Source organism: Myotis daubentonii, chromosome 3 (assembly GCF_963259705.1).
Source record: "Myotis daubentonii chromosome 3, mMyoDau2.1, whole genome shotgun sequence".
NCBI classification, from domain to species: domain Eukaryota; kingdom Metazoa; phylum Chordata; class Mammalia; order Chiroptera; family Vespertilionidae; genus Myotis; species Myotis daubentonii.
Window position 1 is genome coordinate 98687741 of NC_081842.1, and position 20706 is coordinate 98708446.

Consider the following 20706-nt stretch of genomic DNA (forward strand, 5'->3'; position numbering starts at 1 on the left):
ATCTTTTCAGATATTGTCACAGAAGTTCTTTAATGACTTGCATTTCTGCATGAAGCATCAAAATTAATACCTAATTTATATACTAAGGTGAAAAATGAAATCATTACGAAAGTAGTGCTCTGTTTTTAGTATTCTGCTTTGTGTAAATTTGAAGACCACAGAATGAAGTCCAATATAATTTTTTATATTTTTTACACTTAATTTTCATAATTTTTTAATAAACCAACAGAAAGATATTAGTGATTACACTTTTATCTGTCATTTTAATAGGTGGACCAACAGTCTCAGTATATTCAAGGATATAAAATTCTTTATCGGCCGTCCGGAGCCAACCATGGGGAGTCGGAGTGGTTAGTTTTTGAAGTGAGAACGCCAACCAAAAATAGCGTGGTTATCCCTGATCTCAAAAAGGGAGTCAACTATGAAATTAAGGCTCGTCCTTTTTTTAATGAATTTCAAGGAGCAGACAGTGAAATTAAATTTGCCAAAACCCTGGAAGAAGGCAAGTATAATGAAGTGTGTGATTTCTATGTATTGCACAGTACATTTGTTAGGCTTTTATTAACACGACTGAAAATTTTTTATGTTAATAGTGACATTAACTTTCTTTTTATATTGAACATCATATTTTGCTAATAGAATTTGTTTAATTAGAACTACTATAAATTGCTTTAGTAGAGGCATATAGAAAAATGTGCAAATGTGAAACATTGTATTGCTTAATATCATATATAGGTATATTTAATCATTCAGAAATAAAATTCACATTTAAAGATGGTAATGTTTTCAATTTGCTTGCCTTTGCATTATTTTCCATTCATTTATTAAACGTTATCTTGAGTAATGACTTGTAAATAAGGTGAGTAATGTCTTGGTTTGCCCAGGACTTTCCAGGGTTAGCATTTTATACTTATGACTCATGTCCCTGGAAACCCTTCAGTTCTAGACAAACCAGTATGATTGGCCACCCTATAACTGGAAATTAAAAGTTAATATTTAAATAAAGGTCAAAGGTTACATGTCACAACTATTCTCCAGAACATTCCCTAAAATGTCTTTATTACTTTGAATATATAAATGATGGAATATAGTTAATATCATGGATGACGCATTCATCTTCATACTTTTTAAACTCTTTATTAGAGAACATGAGACTAAGGTAGCAGGATAAAAGAAATAGGGATTTCCCTTGGAATTTTTGTGGAGATAATCTCTGTAATGTTGGTTATGAAACATTCACAGTAACAATGTGTTAGTAATATTGAGAAATACTTAGTTTGGTATGAGATGCCTCTTTAAAACATATGCATATATTGATATAAATTTTATATGGCTATTATTTGTACATTTTAAGTGCCTGCTTTTAATGTACTCTAATGCCACTGATAATATATTCACTTTTTGAAACAATTTAATAGCACCCAGTGCCCCACCTCAAAGTGTAACTGTATCAAAGAATGATGGAAATGGAACTGCAATTCTTGTTAGTTGGCAGCCTCCTCCAGAAGACACTCAAAATGGAATGGTCCAAGAGTACAAGGTAATCCCTATATAGTAATTTACTGATGGACATACCTCTTCCCCTACAAAGAAAAGAAAAAGAAACCTTGGTTACATTGTGCATGGATATTTGGCGCCATCTGCTGGTCTGAATAGCAGTATGTAAAAATTGTTTAAAAACATTTTCCTGTTTATTCACTAATTGTGGAATACTAATTCTTAAACTATTTGAAAAACATTAATTTAAAAGAGAGAATCTACTTCATCTCATTATATTTAGGTTGCTGTCATACCACATAAACAACCAATGAAATGCTAATTTTTTTTTGCCCTGAAAATAACTTAAATATGTGTTGTATAGGTTACCCTATCGAATTGGCTATGAATCACATTCTATCAAATATGTCCTTTTTTTTTTTTTTTTTTTTTTAGTATGTATGCTTGAAATCTTGGAACTTTAGAGATAAGATAAAAATTATTTACTGTACATGAAAATCATTTTTATCTATAAACATTGTTTCAGTTTCTAAGCAATATTTCATGTCTCAGAAGAAACTCAAATACAAATTTCTGTATGTTTAAATGAATTTTTTAATGTGATATAGTGTTAAGGGATTTAATCTAATGATTATGAATAATTATTTTTACCTGTGAAGTCATCCTCTCTACTTATTGCATTTAGAGAGTTTTATATAGGATGATTTTGTGCAAATATATATTAAGCATACCAAGGAAGAATAAAAACTAAGTTGTGGACATGGCATTTATCCTATCAATGAATTTGTTTTGTATTATGGGATAGTTAAATGAGTTAGGATAAATGAATTAGAAGCAAGACAATCACAATAGAAAAGATATTATGTGTATTTTTTCAACACTTATATAAACACATTTTAAGTGGACAAAATGTATTTCTCTAGATCCTGCTTAAAATTTCTATGATGCCTGAGTATTTTTCTAATTACTAGTAGATTATCTCATACCTAAATATTTTATATTGTAACTATTGATATGAAACTGATGTTAAGAAGGTAAACACATTTACCTTATGCAGATAATTACATGCTAACATCTGAATCACTGTAGCTTATTTTTTAAATATAGATGCCTGTCTACCATGCTCAGAAATGCTGATTTAGTAGGTCTACATAATAGGGCCCTTGCATATATATCTTGGTAGATCTTTCTGAGTGCTTATGCTGTGCGCTCTTGGTTAAGGCCCAAATAAAGACAATAATTTTTCTTTGGAGTAGCAAATGATTTTCACAATAACCATATATACTGAGCTTAATTTTAGGTATAATATTTTATTTTTAAATTATTTAAAAAATATATAAACTGAAAATTTGTGCACACGTTTAAAAGGGCAACTTTCTCAAAGTATTTAAAATACTTAAATACATAAATGCAAATGCTGGATGATGATAGATAAGTTGTTCTTTCTCAAGACTTTTTGCAAGGAACTTCTTTTTTGGCAAGTGATTTCTTAAATATTTTAAATTAGATCTTCTAGGGTAATTGAATCATTAAAACATAAAAGTCTCGACAGTTTCAAGTGCCTTCTTGTGAGTTTCAAGGTTATTTTAATACCGGGAGTGTCAGGATTCTACAGTTCATTCCAGAAAAATAAACTGTTATGAAGGTTTTTAAGGATTTAAAATGAGGTGATGTCTCAGCTCTGCAGCATAATTGTGTAATGTAGGCATTTTCCCCTAAGAGTCAGAACTCATTTCTCTCCTGAAGAAATTCGAAAGAGTGGATTTCACTTAACTTCACGGTCAATTTAAAATAATAAAATGCCTTTCTGAACCTGATTGACTGGTACAAAATCGGTCTGTGGCTTTGGTTCAGCTGCGTAATGTAATTGGGGGGAAAAAATCACAAAGGACTCTTTATTTCCAAATGGTCAGATCCTGGTATAGAATTTGACCATTTGCTGGTATTATGCATTGAAGCTATATTAAAATAATATTAACTTTCAGTGATAAAGTAAAGGTTATTGCCCTCGTGATAGAGGACACTGATATTCTTAGATTTATTTTAAATCCCATTTCCTATTAGACAATAGGATACTTGAAGCTAATCCCACATCTTGCTTAATAAAGAACATAAGGCATGTTTTACTACTTCCTAGATCATTTCCTTATGGAAACTGAGTTCAAGTACTGTCATGCACCACACCCAGATCTTAAGACATTGCCAAAGATTACCCTATGAATAAATAATCCTTTAGTGTGAAATTTAAATTAAGAATTGTAGTGTAGAGCAGAAATCTTTATTTCCTGAAAATAATTTCCTATAACAAATGCCGTTATCAAAGTTAATGAGATATATAATAATTTTCTTATAAGAACATTTTTCTTTCATATCAGATGTGATTCTTTATAATCTAATATTTTATCAAAGACTAATTAATATTCACATTAACTACAAGATCAGTTTGCTAATTTTCTCCCATTGTTAATAGTTCAACATATCATAGGCTGAGTAAAATCCTAGGATGATTCTTCTTATATTCCTCACCTGGGGATATGTTTTTATTGATTTAAGAGAGGGAGAGAGAGAGAAACATCAATCAGTTGCTTCCCATGCATGCCCCAACCTGGGATTGAACCCTCAACCTTTTGGTATACAGGACAATGCTCAACCAACTGAGCAACCCAGCCAGGACTAGTTATATTTTAATAACCATACTTATGTAAGGTAAGCTCTGTCTCTTTTTAAATCACTGCTTCTTGGTTTTGGTTATTTGGAAAAGGTGATAGCATCAGGTAATTTTATACCAGAGAACTGTTGAAGTAAAGTGCTAGACTTGGAGTTTCTTCCTCATCTTTATTTTGTGATATCTGGTAATCTGGTATCACACCTAGCCCACATTAGGAGTGCAAATGCTACTTGATGGTAGATACGTTATTGTTCTTTATCAAGATGTGCACAGCTTTTTGCTAGGAACTTATTTTTTTTTTTTTGCAAATGATTCCTTGTTTATAAAAAAACATGTTATCATAGCAACGAGTGTCTTCAAGCAAAAATTTATAGATTCACCTTATCACATGATGTGGACTCTAATGAACAAAATAAACTGATGAACAAAATAGATACAGAGATATGGATGCATGAGACAGACTGCCGAATCTTAGAGAGAAGGTGGGGGTGGGTGGGGTGGGTGGGAGAGATCAACCAAAGAACTTGTATGCATATAAGCATAACCCATGGACACTGACAATATGGTGGTGAAGGCCTGGGTTGGGTGATGGGGGCGTGCTAGAAGGGGTCTATAAGGGAGGGGAAGAGGAGGATATATATGTAATTCTTTCAACAATAAAAATATTTATAAAAATGCTTAAAGGAAAAACAATGTATTTGAGAAAGTTTCAAGAGGTCTTGAAGATTCTACTAACACTAGGTTTGCCTAGAAGAGTCTTTTGAGAACTAGATCCTAGGCAAAATAGACTTCGGAAACTCCCCGAATTAGGTTCATGATAGATCTGAACTCTGACTAGATCTAAAGCCACAATACTATGTTGATCTTTGCATTAACTTAAAGAATTTGCTAGAGTAGCATTCATTGTGTTCTTCTGACAGGTTTGGTGTTTGGGAAATGAAACTCGTTACCATATAAACAAGACGGTGGATGGTTCCACATTTTCTGTGGTCATTCCCTCGCTGGTCCCCGGGATCCGGTACAGTGTGGAGGTGGCAGCCAGCACTGGGGCTGGGCCAGGGGTGAAAAGCGAGCCGCAGTTTATCCAACTAGGTAAGTGCTGGCGCCGATCCAGGTTGAGAGTATATATCACTCTTCCCTTTGGCCTCTTCTTCTTTTTACTTATTTATTTATTTTCATGTAGGGGAGCCACCATTGTAAATTGAATAGAATGTGGATTGTGGCAATGCAGCTACAATATGATGGTGTTAGATTTAATATATAGGACAACTAACCTTAAATTTATCCAAGCGCACATTAAATGATTTTCCAAGAAAAACACTGTCAGTATTCAGTATGATCCTAATCCTGTCCTATTAAATTTTCTCATCTAGTCAAAAAATACAATTGAGCACCAAGGTACCTCAGTGAACAAGACACAATGTACACCTTCATGAAAATTGCAATTGTTTGGATTAAAATAAAACAAACTTCCATGTAAAGCTTATACTAAGTATTAGAAGTTTATAGCATTATGCAATTTATATTTACCATTTTCGTCTATTTAAAATTATGGTTGCTTCTTATAACAAAATGTAGATTGAGATGCCAGAGTACATTTAAATATGTTTATATGCTAATTATTTATCAAGTTAAGTGCACGCTTTAAAAAATGAATAGGAAAAAAACTGACAAAATCCTTCATTGCAAAAATTCACTATAGAAAATGTGGCATGAAATAAGATACAAATTAGGAAGTGGTTACCAATATAATTTAAAACAAACATCAAAAACAGCCACAAAATACTATTGCAAATGGAAAGGGGAGAGGAGAGGGTCAGATATTAAGAGGCGACATTTAATTTGTGAAAGATGCTGAGAAGTATATGTCAACTTTGTGTTAGATTGTTCCAGATCAGAAATTAGGCATTAGTAATATTTTGTCAATTGCTAAATTATGAAAAAGGATCAGATATATGCGACAACCATGGGCCAGCATTTGCTTTTTGGGTTACCTTTTATAATTTGTGCATTTGAAAACAGTGCTGATTTATAAAACTTTTATGTGAAAATAGCTTCATGATTTATTTCTGGTTCATTGATTGCAAAATTACAGTGTTATTTATATAAGATATGAGGGAAAACAGTTTAAATATGGACTTTTTTACTCAAATGATTGCCCAGATTTGTGCAATATCAGTTTTAACTTATTAAAATTGAATTTATGAGTTACATTGTGATAACCCTATTGTTGATGTCATTTACCTATTTTGATAACATATGACTTATAGTCCTGGGTTTTCAAAGATGAACTGGAATTTTAGTTTTAAGATTTAAATCATAGGATTTACGGAACGAATGGTTTGCTTGAAATCATAAATGTGCTCCAGGTTTTTTCCGTATCTCAGTATAGCCTCAGCTGCCATGAGGCAAAGACTGAGAGGTAGAGCGGCTGTTTTAATCCACTAGCCACACTGCACTGTGTTCTGTGAAGCCCATCTGGCTGCTTGCGTGGAACCTGTCCTGCTGTCTCTGTTGAACCCACAGCTACCCACCTTAACCTTGCCCCGATGGCCGTGGAATTCACAAGCCCAGTAAACACAAAGGGTGTGTAGGAATAAAAGAATAGGTCTGCATGGCGAACTTTCAGAGGATGAAGTGCTCTTAGGGTAACCATAGATAAAAGGGTCTGGAACATGAAATAAAACTTTCAGTCAACAAACAGTTGAAGGCAGGTAACTGCTTGTGAAAATTGGTTTTTCAGCCTTGACCCTCCAAAGAATAAAATCTGAAATTCTGTTCAAGAGAGAAAAATAAATCAATAAAAACCACACACACACACACACACACACACACACACACACACACACACACACACAGCAATTTAGTCATTTTACCTAGAAGCCACTGCTATTTTCCAAAGGCTGTTTTCTTACCCATTGAATGCTGCTGCTTTTTCCGACCGTGTCAGATATGAATGCAGCATGATGTAATAAGGAAAGGTAATCTGTAGGATTTATTTTTCTGTTTGAGAAATGTTACTCAGATATGGTGAGTTATACCAATTATTTTTATGAACAAAAAAAAAATTGGGGGATGGAACCAATGTTCCTATTTTAAAGCACGTTGTAATAGCAGAAGATTTTCAGAGTCAGATTATATCACAGTCATAAGAAAGCCCCATCGTAAAGAAGTGGGCACACACCTTCCTGCTTCTCCAGAGGTTGTGGGGGGAGAACATTCACACTGCAGACAGAGTGGGGACGCTGCCCACTGGCCGTCCTCCAGCCTGGCCGCAGTCGGTGCCAGCAGAGTAGGGCATTGCTTTGATGACAGAGCAACAGCTTCCAGTTTTCTGTAGAATTCCGGACGGCTCTGTGTGATGATGAAATGGTGGGCTCGAAAAATTAATATCTTAGTAGGTTTAAACATAAATAGAAAATAAGTAAATTTTAATAGCCATAAATTCCATCAATTTTTAATATTTTAATCAAAATAGCTGTCAGAAAACATAAGCCTATTTGTTTTGTAACACATGATCATTCTTGTCCATATTTAGTGTTCCTTGTGGTGGTTATTATTTCAAAAGAAAGATTATTTATACTTTGTTCAGTGGTAGCATTATCTTCATTTATCATTGCTTTTTAATAATCCTGAATTTTATAGGCCCTTCTGAACATAGGTTCAAGTAATGTGTTTCTAAGACAGTTAAGAATCAGAATATAGTCTGTGTGGGGTGGGGTGTGTGGGTGGTGATGGGAGAGATGGAAGACACAGCATGTATTTTTTTTCAATATCTACCTTATACAGGAAATAAAATTTACTTTCCCTTTTTAGAACATATAATTGAGGGTTTCTATGGAAGTCTGAGAAAATATATCTTTCTTAGACTTACTTATTGGGGACCCCTTATTTGTATACTTACAGTAGAGTATTTCATTTTTTACTATTGTACTTTTGTGTTTACCTCAGCACTTTCCTGTGAAACTTAATATAAGCAATGAGCTACAGTTTTATGAAGTAAAAAAAATGGAAATTGTGTGCCATTGCCTTTGCTTTAAAATAAATTCCATAAAATTATATCATATTTGTTTTGAATTAAAATAAATAAAACGAATATAGTTTTGCTGAAAATCTCAGGAACTATTTTAACTAACAACGCTGGTGTTGCAAATTAAGAAATGGAAGCTATTGTCCAAAAATTGACAAAATAATGATGGCAGTTTTATGTTATGTAAATTATGAGTTCATTATCTTATTGAGTTTTAAACCCAAGTTAATCTGAAGATGGCTTTTCAGATTCTCATGGCAACCCCGTGTCACCAGAGGACCAGGTGAGCCTCGCTCAGCAGATCTCCGACGTGGTGAAGCAGCCGGCGTTCATCGCGGGCCTCGGGGCGGCCTGCTGGGTCATCCTCATGGTCTTCAGCGTCTGGCTCTATCGACACCGCAAGAAGAGAAATGGGCTGACCAGTACCTACGCGGGTATCAGGAAAGGTACTAGCTTTCCTAAGTTTTTTATATTTTACTATGTTGACATAACTCTTGTCTTAATATGTGAATGCAAATTATGTATGTATATACACTTATTAAATCATTTTAATACATAAGGATTTTCAATAGTGCTTTTATTTTATCATGACATCTGCATGTTAACTCCTTTGAGTAGCAATGCTGCATACAGGACTAATCAGTTCCAGGCCCAGTTCCCGTAAAATATATTTCTCCCAGGTAGGTCTGCCTGGGTGTTCTCCCATCCCCTGGTTCTCTTAGGGAATGACATTTTTGCTTTATATTCTCAAGGAAACTTTTTAATCTCCTTGCCACAGAAGTTATAAATACAAGCTTTGAACTGTCTCACATAGCTTTAAGGTGGCATTGTTGCCTTTGTGAAGCTAAAGAGGTTACTTGTAAAATCATTATTTTTATGGTTGTTTCTGATTATTTATAAAATAGTCATTTCTTTTGACTATGAAATACGTGACTGAATGAGGTCCTTCAGGTTGCAGAGAGAAGAGGTGTAGTACTTTTTCATTGTTATATTTAAAGTTGCAGATTTGACTGTGCATATGCTGTTAATTAGTGAGGGTGATTTTGTTATAAATATGTTTACAGTTTTAGAAGATAAAGTTTACTTGCCTGCTATTATTTATAATTTTGTGGATAAACCAAATATGTGGCACAGACACCTTTGCCACATATCCTTAAATTCTGCAGATTGATAACTTACGTTTTATTCTCTGAGGAGATTTGATAACACTGTGGGTGTATAATTCTCCCCCACTCCCAAATATATTCATCGGTTCTGGGCCTCAGACACGGGCCATGGCTGAGATGATCCAAGGCCCAGTTCTCAGGGGATGGTCCCAATTTATGTCTTTAGTGCAACTAAATATTTATAGTGCTCCTGTTTCTCTCAAAATGGCCCTGGTTTGGATGACAAATAATACATTCACCCTAGGTTAAGGGCCTTTGCTTAATTTAAGACAACACTTTTGCTTTGCCTCAGTGCAAATTTAAAGAGAATTATCAAAGACATTCCTTCCCCTACCATCACCAACCTTAAAAAAATAAAATAAAATAAAAGGTGTGCATATTTCCTAAGTGACCATTTCCTACATGTGTTGGCCAAGTCATTTCTCTGACCAATTAAATGGCAAAGTAAGAATTTGCAGTGCCAGTTAGAATGTCCCTATACACTTCTAAACAGTCTGAAGAGCAGTCTTACATATTTGTACTGCCCGCCACAGAGGGGCTTGGCAAGAAAGAGTCAGCATGGAATTCATCACCCACCCTGTAAAGTGAATCAACATGTGCCTTGCCTGGGGCTGCACAGCAATCTCGTCATGTCCATACCTTTGCCATGGCATTATATCCCCAAATGTTTTCTAGATATGTATGCACTCTAGAGATGAAGCAAAATGCAGTATCCCTTCTTGTGGAATGGAAAATGAGGGCTTAGAATTCAGCGGTTCTCAACCTTCTGGCCCTATATATGCAGTTCCTCATGTTGTGACCCAACCATAAAATTATTTTTGTTGCTACTTCATAACTGTAATGTTGTTACTGTTATGAATCATAATGTAAATATCTGATATGCAGGGTGGTCTTAGGCGACCCCTGTGAAAGGGTCGTTTGACCACCAAAGGGGTCGCGACCCACAGGTTGAGAACCGCTGGCTTAGATGTAACCACAAGGAGCACTGGTGCTCATTTCTATACAAAACAGAACAATATCAGGTGTTACCATAAAAAGCCTGCGACTGCAAACAATGCAGAGAGGGGTTTGCAGTGTCTGCGTTGTGGAGCCTGGAAAGAGCTGAGTAGAGTGTTAGGGAGGGAGGGGGGAGATAATATCTGATTTGAATGAGGAAAAGTGACTAATTAACATATAGATGTAGAGTCTCTTGAATTCTCCAGGAATCCTGTATTTCTTATTGCAATAGAGTGCTATAGCTGTGTAGTTACAGCAATTTAATGTTTTGTATTGTCTTGAAATCTAAATATGTGACATGAAAAGCTTTCTTCCTGAAATGTTTCTTTTCCTGTACTAATGTTCTTTATGCATGCTGGCAAATGCCTATATGCTCTTTCTGCAAAACCTATTAAACTAATGTCATTGTCCTTTTAACTAGCAGAACTCGTAGAACATAATTACAAATGTAATTGGTGAGCATTTGATTCTGCTTTCTTCATTTTGCCTTGTCGGCACTTTTTCATAATCCTATTTCTATGCAATTAAAAAAAGGTGCCTCCTGAAATCTTAAACTATCTATGTCAGAAACAATGCCGGTAATTATACAAAAAAGGAAGTGAAGTATTTTAAAGAAATAAATGTAAAAGAGCCTATTGGCTTATAAACCATCAATTCAGAGTGTGACTGGGAAATAGAGAGCTCTCTCCCCCCGGCCCTGCCCCCCTCCACACCACACATACATTTATCTGTAGGCATTTCACTCCATCCACATTCATATTGTGCCATCACTGGGCAAGCAGAATGTACTATATTATTGGAAGCTTTGAGAATTAAGTTGTTCTTTGGTGTATATGCTGTTAAAAGTTCACTTATAGACCAACATCTTTTTATCTCTTCTTCAATTCCTTAAACCAGGGCTAGCAGTTAGCTAGGCATACTGACAAGGACCTTTCATATTTTCCCTATGTCCTTGTGATAGCAAATTAATGTTCAGGAACTCTATTCTTGCTTGAATAGCTTTACTTTCTAATGTACCATTTTTTTTAATGGAGACTTGCTAATATGGCTCTGTATTTTTTATTGTAGCTAAATTACATTGACTCTCTGACAAGACCCATCTGAAAGAAAACAATAGATTCTTAAAACAGGGGTTGTCATGCTGCAGACGAAGGCCAGTGTATAAACTGGGTCCATAGCATTGAGATTTTTGTTTTCATTCTTTCTAGTATGCCCAGAGATGGAGTGATTTGGTAAGAAGTGACAGCTATAAAGGTGTAGCATTCCAGTTTGCATCCCCAAATGCTCTAATCCTAAAGTCAATTGTTTGGAGATTTTCCAATGTGAAGTGGAAAATACATTTTTGGCAGCTTTTTGATCCACAATAGCTAACCAATATTATAGTTTGTGTACTTAAGGATTGCGTAAAAGCAAACTTTAGTCTTCAAGGAGTAATATAGATGTCCTTGCTTTCCTCACCAGGGCAGTGTGAAGAGCTTAGAAATAAGTCATTCTCCATGAAATATCCTGGAAATAGCAATAGTGTAAACTGACACCGAGGAATTGGAGACGATAGGAAAATGGGGGAGGCAAGGCTGCTACTTTTGAGGTCTGCAGCTCCATTCCAGGCATTATTGATTAGATTAAGATTTATAGCTGCAGAGAGCGAAGGTTTTCAGAGGGTGTTATTGTTCTATTGTTTAGCTTCCAGAGTGTGGCATTAAAAAAATTGCTCAGCTTACTCCTAGAAAGCCTCTAAACACAAACTAAAATAGGAAAATTAAAGTTTAAAACTCCCCATTTTTTCTGTCCATTCACAAATTTCTATGATAAAAATGAAGCTTTACACTGTTTATATAATAAGGTGTCAGGCATTACTTGGCATTGAAATAGTTCAATGTTATGGTTCTCTTTATTCCAGTTTTTCCTTTCTTCTATTCTTTCTGTCTTCCTTCCTTCCTTTTCCTCCCTCCCTCCCTCCCTCCCTCCCTCCCTCCCTCCCTCCCTCCCTTCCTTCCTTCCTTCCTTCCTTCCTTCCTTCCTTCCTTCCTTCCTTCCTTCCTTCCTTCCTTCCTTCCTTCCTTCCTTCTTCCCTTTCATGCTTTCTTTCTCTCTTCTCCCCTCAATCTTTGTCTCTGTCTCTTAATGATGAATACTTAAGAGCCTATTAGTCCGCTTTAATAAGCATTTACTTTCAGATTTCTAGATAAGGTTGAAGTGAGACCCCCATCATGCTTGTTTAAGAATCCATCATCCACTGTTTGGAAATGATTTATAGTAGAGGGGTCCTGTTTGTACTAAAGCCATGAGCTGAATCTGTTACCAAATGCAGGGTCATTCACAGGCTAACCCAGCACAATTTCCCTCCGTACTAGAATGTCAGACACTTCAAAATGGTACCTGCAGAGACAAGTTCTCTCTTTAACCTCAGATTCTGTTTTGTTCATATATCAGAATGTCAGAGCTGCTGGCTTAGTTATTTACATTTGTCTTATGTTCAGCTGTCTGCTTGATTTATACTAATGTGATATGTTCCCTTTCTCTCTTCAGCTTAATAACTGGTTTATATTTTGTTTTGATTTTCAGTCCCGTCTTTTACCTTCACACCAACAGGTATATATTTGCACTTACCCTCCTCCTTTCCTTTGTTAGTTCAGCATGTGTTGTACTATTGTGTTTCAGTTTTTATTTCATTTTCTGCAGGAAGTTGGGGGAGAGGGCTTAAATGGAACATAATGCTTCATTTACTCATGTCAGGCATGCCTTTGAAGCAGAAATGGTTGGTGTTGCTTTTCATGCCTTTAATGCAGTTATTTATTCGTATTGCACACTGCACATCAGCCTTGTATGCATGTGTTTCATTAGATAGACACACTGTAGCTACCCTCGGCATGATTTAACACGTTAATGATCTTATTGATGATTTCATACTTGGCAGTACATTTTTTCCTTAACTTAAGCTTTCAGGTTTTCCAACAAAAATGTCTCTCCCTTTCAGTTCTCTGTCCATAGAATCAACATTCTTGAAGGCAACCAAAATAGCCAGCACACCTGAAGATAAAACTTCATTTTCCCTAAGTCAGAATCCTGATGTTCCGTTCTCTTCTGTTTCTTTCAAAGTGGGTCCTCCACTCTCACGTCACTTCCAGTGAGAGATGTACCTGGGGCCTTGCCTCCTTGTTGCTAATCCAGTTATTGAAATCACCGGAAGCAGTTATCTCTCCTCTGCAGACTCCCAGTTTGGAGTTCTTCTAAGTAGCAGAATTTGGCAGCTTTTAGAAACACATTTCTTCTTAGAAAATGTGTCTGTAGTTACAGAAAAGCTAATCTCCTTAACCAGTTGCCTATGTGCAAATCTTGTTTTGTTGTGGCTAGATTTTTATGCCCATACTTTATTAAGCTGAGAATGCTTTCAAGGGCATTGAAATATATGTTTGCTATATATACATGCCTGATGAAAATATAATGAGAAGAGCTTCTAAAAGCCACAATAAGGAAAAGATTGCATTAATTGATAGTCACAGTGTGGCCTATATACATCTTTGTGTGTGTGGAGAGAGAAGGGTTATTTAAACATTTCTCTTTGTCTTACTGTTACTCATACTTCTGGGGAAATAGTCTAATAGGAATTTTCCCCTCAATTTAAGAGTTCACTTAAATTTATAAAATGATATGAAATAATAATAAAATGAAAATATAAATCTATGGGAATTCAACTGTACAAATGTATGACAGAGGTATTTAATAAGAGTGTACTGACATTTCCTTTTGCTTAGTTCTCAACCTTGTGGATACATTGATAAGAATAACTTTATTTAATTCTATACAATGTTTAAAAAATACTACTTGAATCAGAAATCTGCTAATTTCTGTGATTTTTGTGTTGTTTCTAAGTAGAAAGGGAGAATGCATTCCATTTTAGAAAGATGCTCATAAATGTACTAGCTTTTGATATACAAATATGAACATGTCTATTAATTTTTATTTCTTTTTTTTTTTGGTAACATTCTAGTAACTTATCAGAGAGGAGGCGAAGCTGTGAGCAGTGGAGGGAGGTAAATATCTTGCTTGTTTTGTAGATTTTAAGGGGAATTCCAGATATTTCTTCTTGTCTTCCTTGATGACATCGCTCTCTTTGCTTAAAAGATTTAAGTTAAAGGTGAAATTTGTTCAAACCCTTCAGAAATACTCCACTCCGCTGTGCTGTGACACCAGCTTGTTTCCACACAAATGGAGTTCCTGATTAGAGCTGTTGCATCAAAGTCAGTGACCACCAGAGGGAGAACTTGAACCAGGAAAGACAGACTTGCTGATTTAGCACATGATTAAAAGGACTTATAGTAATCAAGTGATGGCATTTATGAAGACTAAGAAATATAACTAGTTAACAGATACTATCAAACAAAAAGTGTTCATTTAAAACCTGCTGAAAACAGCATTTGCTCATAAGTTGTAGGTTATGTTTGTTTTTTGTTCTTGTTATGAATTCAGCCTAGTTCAGCTATCCATATTGCAGGGAAATGTGAAATAAAAGAAGAAACCTAGGTAGCTGATTAACACAGAGCTTTCTTTTCTATAATAAAAATGAACCTCAATCCTATGTTTATGAATTTTTTGTTATTATTCAGTGAAATTTAATATATTCACAGGGAAATTACAAATTGAGGTGAGAGGTGGCTTAAAGGGGATGAAATAATATATAAGTTATATGAGCCATACTTCAGAATTTTCTACAATAAGATTTTCTTTTTCAAAAACTGACATCTTGCTTAAGGTGTAAGAAAAAAATCTTCCAACAAAAACTATTTTATGATTCAAGTTTAATTAATTTATTTGTTGCTGTGCTCTGTACAGATGGGTAATGTGACTGTTCCTAGAAAAGACAAAAATGAGTAAGATATTGCGCCTGAAATCGAGGAACATATGTCTGATACAAAATCACTGAATTGGTATATGACAAAGTGGTTTAAATGGAAATGTTGATAACCTTTAACCAATGCAGTACAAATACAGCAATAAGCACTACTAGGTACTGCTGCAGCTTCCTGTTTGCATACCTGTGAAACAAAGCCAGCCGCTGGAAGATCCAAAAGCTAGGGAGGTCTTCATAAGGAATAAATCCACTTGATTCAGGAATTAAACCAGGGCATGTTTTTGCATCCAGGGGATTTCCATCTAAATCATAGCCCAGACATTCATGAAACAGCCTCTGGCATAAGAACGTTCTCTTGTGAGTAAATCTGGAATGCCTGACTATAAACCACCTCTCTATCTGTATATATTTATGACTTTAGACTTCAGTTTTCTCATTAATCAAAGCATATTAAAGTGTACTTATTGAGAAGCTTCTATATTATCTGCACTAGCCCCTGCATGAGCACAGGCACAGAGGAGTACATGCGACACACACACATATACACACACATGCACAGTATAAGTTTGGTTTCTGCTGAAAAAGAATTAACAACCTAAATAGACCAAGTTATCAAATCAGAATAATGACAGGAGCCCATAGGTATCAAATGCTAGTTTCTGTGGAAGGGCTGGAAATTTACAAAGTTCCTGAAATATTTTTCTATTTGGAAAGCTCTCCAATAACCATTCAAAATTAACCTTTTAAATCTAAAAAATAGAATAGCAGTAAAACCGGTTTATTTCAAATACCAAATAGAAATCACCTTTATTCCCCATGAAATGATAAAAGGTGCTGAAATGTTACAGAGAGAGCAGCTAAATAAGTATATTAGAGTCAGCGCTCAAAATGACAGTTTTGTGTATACATACACAAAATTTTAAATTTATTTATTAATCAAACATTTATTGACTACCCAACATGTAACTTGGCACTGTTCTAGTTGCTTGAGATATATCAGTGAACAAAGTCAGTAAAAATTCCTGTCTGCGTGAACTTACGTTTAGTGGGGGAGATAGAAGATAAATAATAAACATTTAAAAAATCAATTTTATAATATTAGCAGTTGAGTGATATGGGAAAAATAGAACAGCATAAGAGGGATCCGAAGGACATTAGGAAGAGGTCTTATTTTCTAGCCATTTTGAGAGTGAGTGAGTGAGTGTGTGTGTGTGTGTGTGTGTGTGTGTGTGTGTGTGTGTCTAAGACCCAGTATGGTAAGAGAATGAGGAGTGAACCAAACTCCTGCACTCGTTTCTTTCATGTCCATTCCTTAATCCCTGCTTTCCTCAGGCATCTCAGACTCCAGGAGCCCTCACTGAACCTCCTACCTCATCTGCTTAGTGATACCTAAGTCAAAATGTTCCAGTCATGCTCTTCCCTGCATCCGTTACTGCTTTTTGTTGAGCCTAAGTTTTACCCCCTTTACTATCACTATTTTGTTTCTCTTCAAACACTTGTTCTTTCTTACCTAATCTATTACAAAAGCTCTCAGCAGTCCTGCTTTCATCTGTCTCAACTTGGACTATTTCATGTGAATTCCCTTTGCCCTTTTGGAGCCAGAATATTTTGAAATGCATATGATCATGTCTCTCAGTGGCTGAAGTATTATTGATCTTTGAAAGATAATCATCAAAAACTATCTAAAAGGGGAAGGAATGTGTGAGTTATTGAAAAAAATGAATGTCAGAAGACCTAAGTTCAGTCGACTTTAAGAAAATTTGAGGTGCTGGACATTTCCCTCCCATAAAGGAGAAGGTTTAGCTAAAAATCACTTCCAGTTTTCAATATTGTAAATTTAGCTCTTTCCAGAGAAGGGTGAATGAGGATTGTGGTAAGTAAAGAGACCTCTTCTCAGCTTGAAAAAGAAGAGGACTTGTGATGTAACTCAGGCGAATATATTGGAAATGTTAAGTAACTGTTCCTATTCATTTGCTTTCCTTACCTCAAACATCCCAGTCACCTCTTCAAAAAAAACCTACTTAAGACCAACCCACAGCATAAACCAGCAAAAAGCAAACAAAGTCTAAATAAAAAAAAAAGGAGTTGGGAAGTCAGGCTAACCAGGTGGAAAATGCCAACCCCACATTTTTTTTTTTTTTTTTTTTGGCTATGGGAGTTGAGAAAGTGCATTCAGGCTTGCTTCTCTTTAAAATATTGGCCACTCTTAGATCTGTCCTTCCCTTCTTCGTGGCTTCAAAAGTCTTTCATGTTATCAATGGAAAGAGGAGACAGTCTAAAGCAACTCTTACCCTGGCTCCTTCACCATTTTCCCTAGTGCCTGAACCACGTAGTATTTTATTTTGTGGTTTATGAGTACAAGTAGGTATTTTTTGTTTTGTTTTGATTTTGGTGAGTGATCATCATACTTGGAGTAAAAGGAGCAGAGAAATTAAAGGTAACTGCCACCTGGTTACTTAAGTTCATTTGTTCTCTTTTCCTTTGTGATACAAATTTATCCCCCTAATATAAATTGTATGATAAATTTGTTTGTTTGGTTTTTTTTAGGTCCTTGTGTCTTCCTTTTCCTGATAAATACTGTCTTTTTGAAAACAAGGAAGAAATAAGCGAAACTCAGAAATGTTAGCATGAAAATATAACAACTAACATTATATGACAATCTATTGTATGCTAACATTTCAGGCACATATTAATCCCTATAACTGGCATTGGGTTTGCTTCTGCTTCACATCTTATTTTTGGATAGCTAGCTCTGTTTTATGCACCCTAGACCATCTTAAATGTATAAAGATAGCCTATGAGATTATTAGTTTAAAAAGACCCCGTAACACCCTTATCAGAGTAGTTGCATTTGACCTTGACTTCCTCAAAGACCTCTGAAATACGCACATGGCATTTTCAGATTCATTATGAGCTAATAAGCACAGTTAACCTTCTTGCCTAAATAATTAGCATTCCAAACACAAGTTTAAACTGAAAACTAGGATGTGAGTTGTTAATCCTACTTCCCATTGGAAATCATCCATACATATGAAGAGTGCTTTCAGCCTATGATGATATCAAAACATTAACTTTGAAAGTTTCCTTCTGAGGGAATCAGAGTAGCATAAAAATATTGTCTATTCCTTTTGAAAAATGTAAAACAGACTGTGGAAAATTTCCACTTGACCCATACTTTAAACATCCTGTTATATCTCTACTGTGCCAAATATAGAGATTTATTTTTAATAACTTCTCCTGTGATAACACACATGGTTTAAGTTCAAGAGAAAATAAAATAAGGAAAGCAAAAGATTAATGGATGCAGAATTTCTGTAACTAACATTTATTTCAAAGGCCCCAGATATCTGTGAAACAGCTTGCATTTAAATGTTTTAACTTTCTACAGTTCAGCAACATTGCTCTTCAAAGCATGTTTTTATCAACAATTTTTATAGTAAGTTTGCTCAGTTTTAACAGCTTTACTATGAATTTCAAGACTTCAGACATTTTCCTCACTCTTTCTTTTATTAAGAATATATGAGGGCTTGAAGAAATTTCAGCACTCTCCAATATGTGTGTTTATAATATCCTAGATTAAAATGTAGATTTTAGAGCCAGACTACTTGGTTTGCATCCCAGCTTTGCTGTTCCCTCACTTTATATAACCAAATACAAATTTCTTAACCTGTCTCAGGAGTCTCAGTTTCCTCATCTGTAAAGTTTGAATAATAGTAACTTCCATGTAGAAAATTTGTGAGATTAAATGAGTTGATAAATGTTAAGACCTCAGAACAATGCCTCACACATTATAAACAAAGTGCAAATAATTCATGTACACAATATATGTACACACATATATTTACATATGAATAGATATATAAATTCTAAATCCATATGCTTCATTTAAAGGGAATTATTGTCACCCTAGCCGGTTTTGCTCAGTGGGTAGAGCATCAGTCTGTGAACCAAAGGGTCCCGGGTTCAACAGGTCAAGGGCACGTACCTCGGTTGCAGGCTCCTCCCTGGCCTGGGCCCTGGTCGGGGTGCATACAGGAGGCAACCAATCAATGTGTTTCTCTCACATCAATGTTTCTACTCTCTCTAAAAAAAATCAATGAAAAAAATATCCTGTGTTGAGGATTAAAAATAAAATAAAATAAATAAAGTGGATTATTCCTCAAATGATCATTTGCATAATAAGTTTTCTCAATTCACTGTGTCGGCATAGGAACCACGGAGAGTGGAATGTCAGGTTCTTGCTTCCCAGGTAAATGAGAAGCATGTTTATTGCACTGAAACAAAGAAAATGAAACCATGAAGAACATCTTTGCAGAATTTGTAGTCCCAGTCTGTTTATTGTGGGTCTGACAGCACATCTGCATCATCACCTCTGCTGAGTTAGCAAACACTGACTGTGTTGGGAAAGGGCGTCATGAATGCCTTTCGGGGGCTCCAGTTTGCATCTCTGGCCCTGTGGGTCCAGGGCTCCCATTAATAATTGCTGATGTGCTTTGCATTCCCAACACATAATGAAAGAGGATTAACATCTGTTGTGCCAAAGAAGAAAAAGAGCACTGATATTTCTGATAGTGGACATCTTTGTTTTCCCGGGTTTAATTCAATAGCTTTCCTTTGTTGATATAGAGATTTATGCATTTCACATAGTCCCCATCAGAAAATGTTGGCAAGCTTAAAGAACTGTGCCCTGAAACATTGATGGGCTCTCTGCAAAATGTCACAGACCCCAGACTCACTATTTCTGAAACACTGTTGTGAAGAAAAATATGCAAATGTTCTTACTGTGCAGGATCCATTGTCTAAGTGAAGATGCTTGTTCCATTTTTCAAATCAAGTTGTGGGAAGAATCATGACTTTTTAAGGGGTCAAAAATGAGAAAATGCAGACCATCTTACCTATGGAATTCTTTAAGCTACTAAAACACACACAAAAATACATGTCTCTATATTTTTAAATTTCATGTTTGATTTTAGTCAGTGACTAAAGATGGAGTACAGCATTGCCAGCTTACAAAGTTATGGTTATATAAACTGAGGTGCATCACAGAATATTACATTACAGTTGCCTTGTCTGTAAAATAGAAGGAATAATAATGTCATTCAGTATAGTTGACCAAATTATTTGTGATAATAATGAAATAAATCATTCATTCAGATTCTGAATTAGAAATATTATTTGCTATTTATATAATATTTGCTTAATATATTTTTTTTCTTCAGGCCAGGACTTCTCAACATCAGTGAGCCTGCGGCCCAGCCCTGGCTGGCCGACACGTGGCCTCATACCGGTAACAGTCACAATGACTGCTCCATCAACTGCTGTACAGCGGGCAGTGGCAACAGCGATAGCAACCTCACCACCTACAGTCGCCCAGGTTAGAGGCCCAAAGACATCTTGATAAATTTCTTTCCCTCCCTACATTAGAAGGGAAAACTTGATCAATATTTTCGTGAAATTCTGAGTATGGTTTAGCTGTCTATCCTATTTACTTTTTCCA

General features: G+C 35.5%; 1 protein-coding gene across 1 annotated transcript in view; it reads left to right on the forward strand.

The window, feature by feature from the left end:
* Positions 1 to 20706, forward strand: part of ROBO1 (roundabout guidance receptor 1) — a 455516-nt gene that overhangs the window by 390044 nt on the left and 44766 nt on the right. The window contains exons 14-20 of the mRNA XM_059688081.1: positions 271 to 502; positions 1419 to 1540; positions 5086 to 5257; positions 8444 to 8641; positions 12923 to 12949; positions 14349 to 14391; positions 20429 to 20583. Coding sequence (XP_059544064.1) covers positions 271 to 502; positions 1419 to 1540; positions 5086 to 5257; positions 8444 to 8641; positions 12923 to 12949; positions 14349 to 14391; positions 20429 to 20583 — 949 coding nt within the window. The remainder of the gene's footprint in view (positions 1 to 270; positions 503 to 1418; positions 1541 to 5085; positions 5258 to 8443; positions 8642 to 12922; positions 12950 to 14348; positions 14392 to 20428; positions 20584 to 20706) is intronic.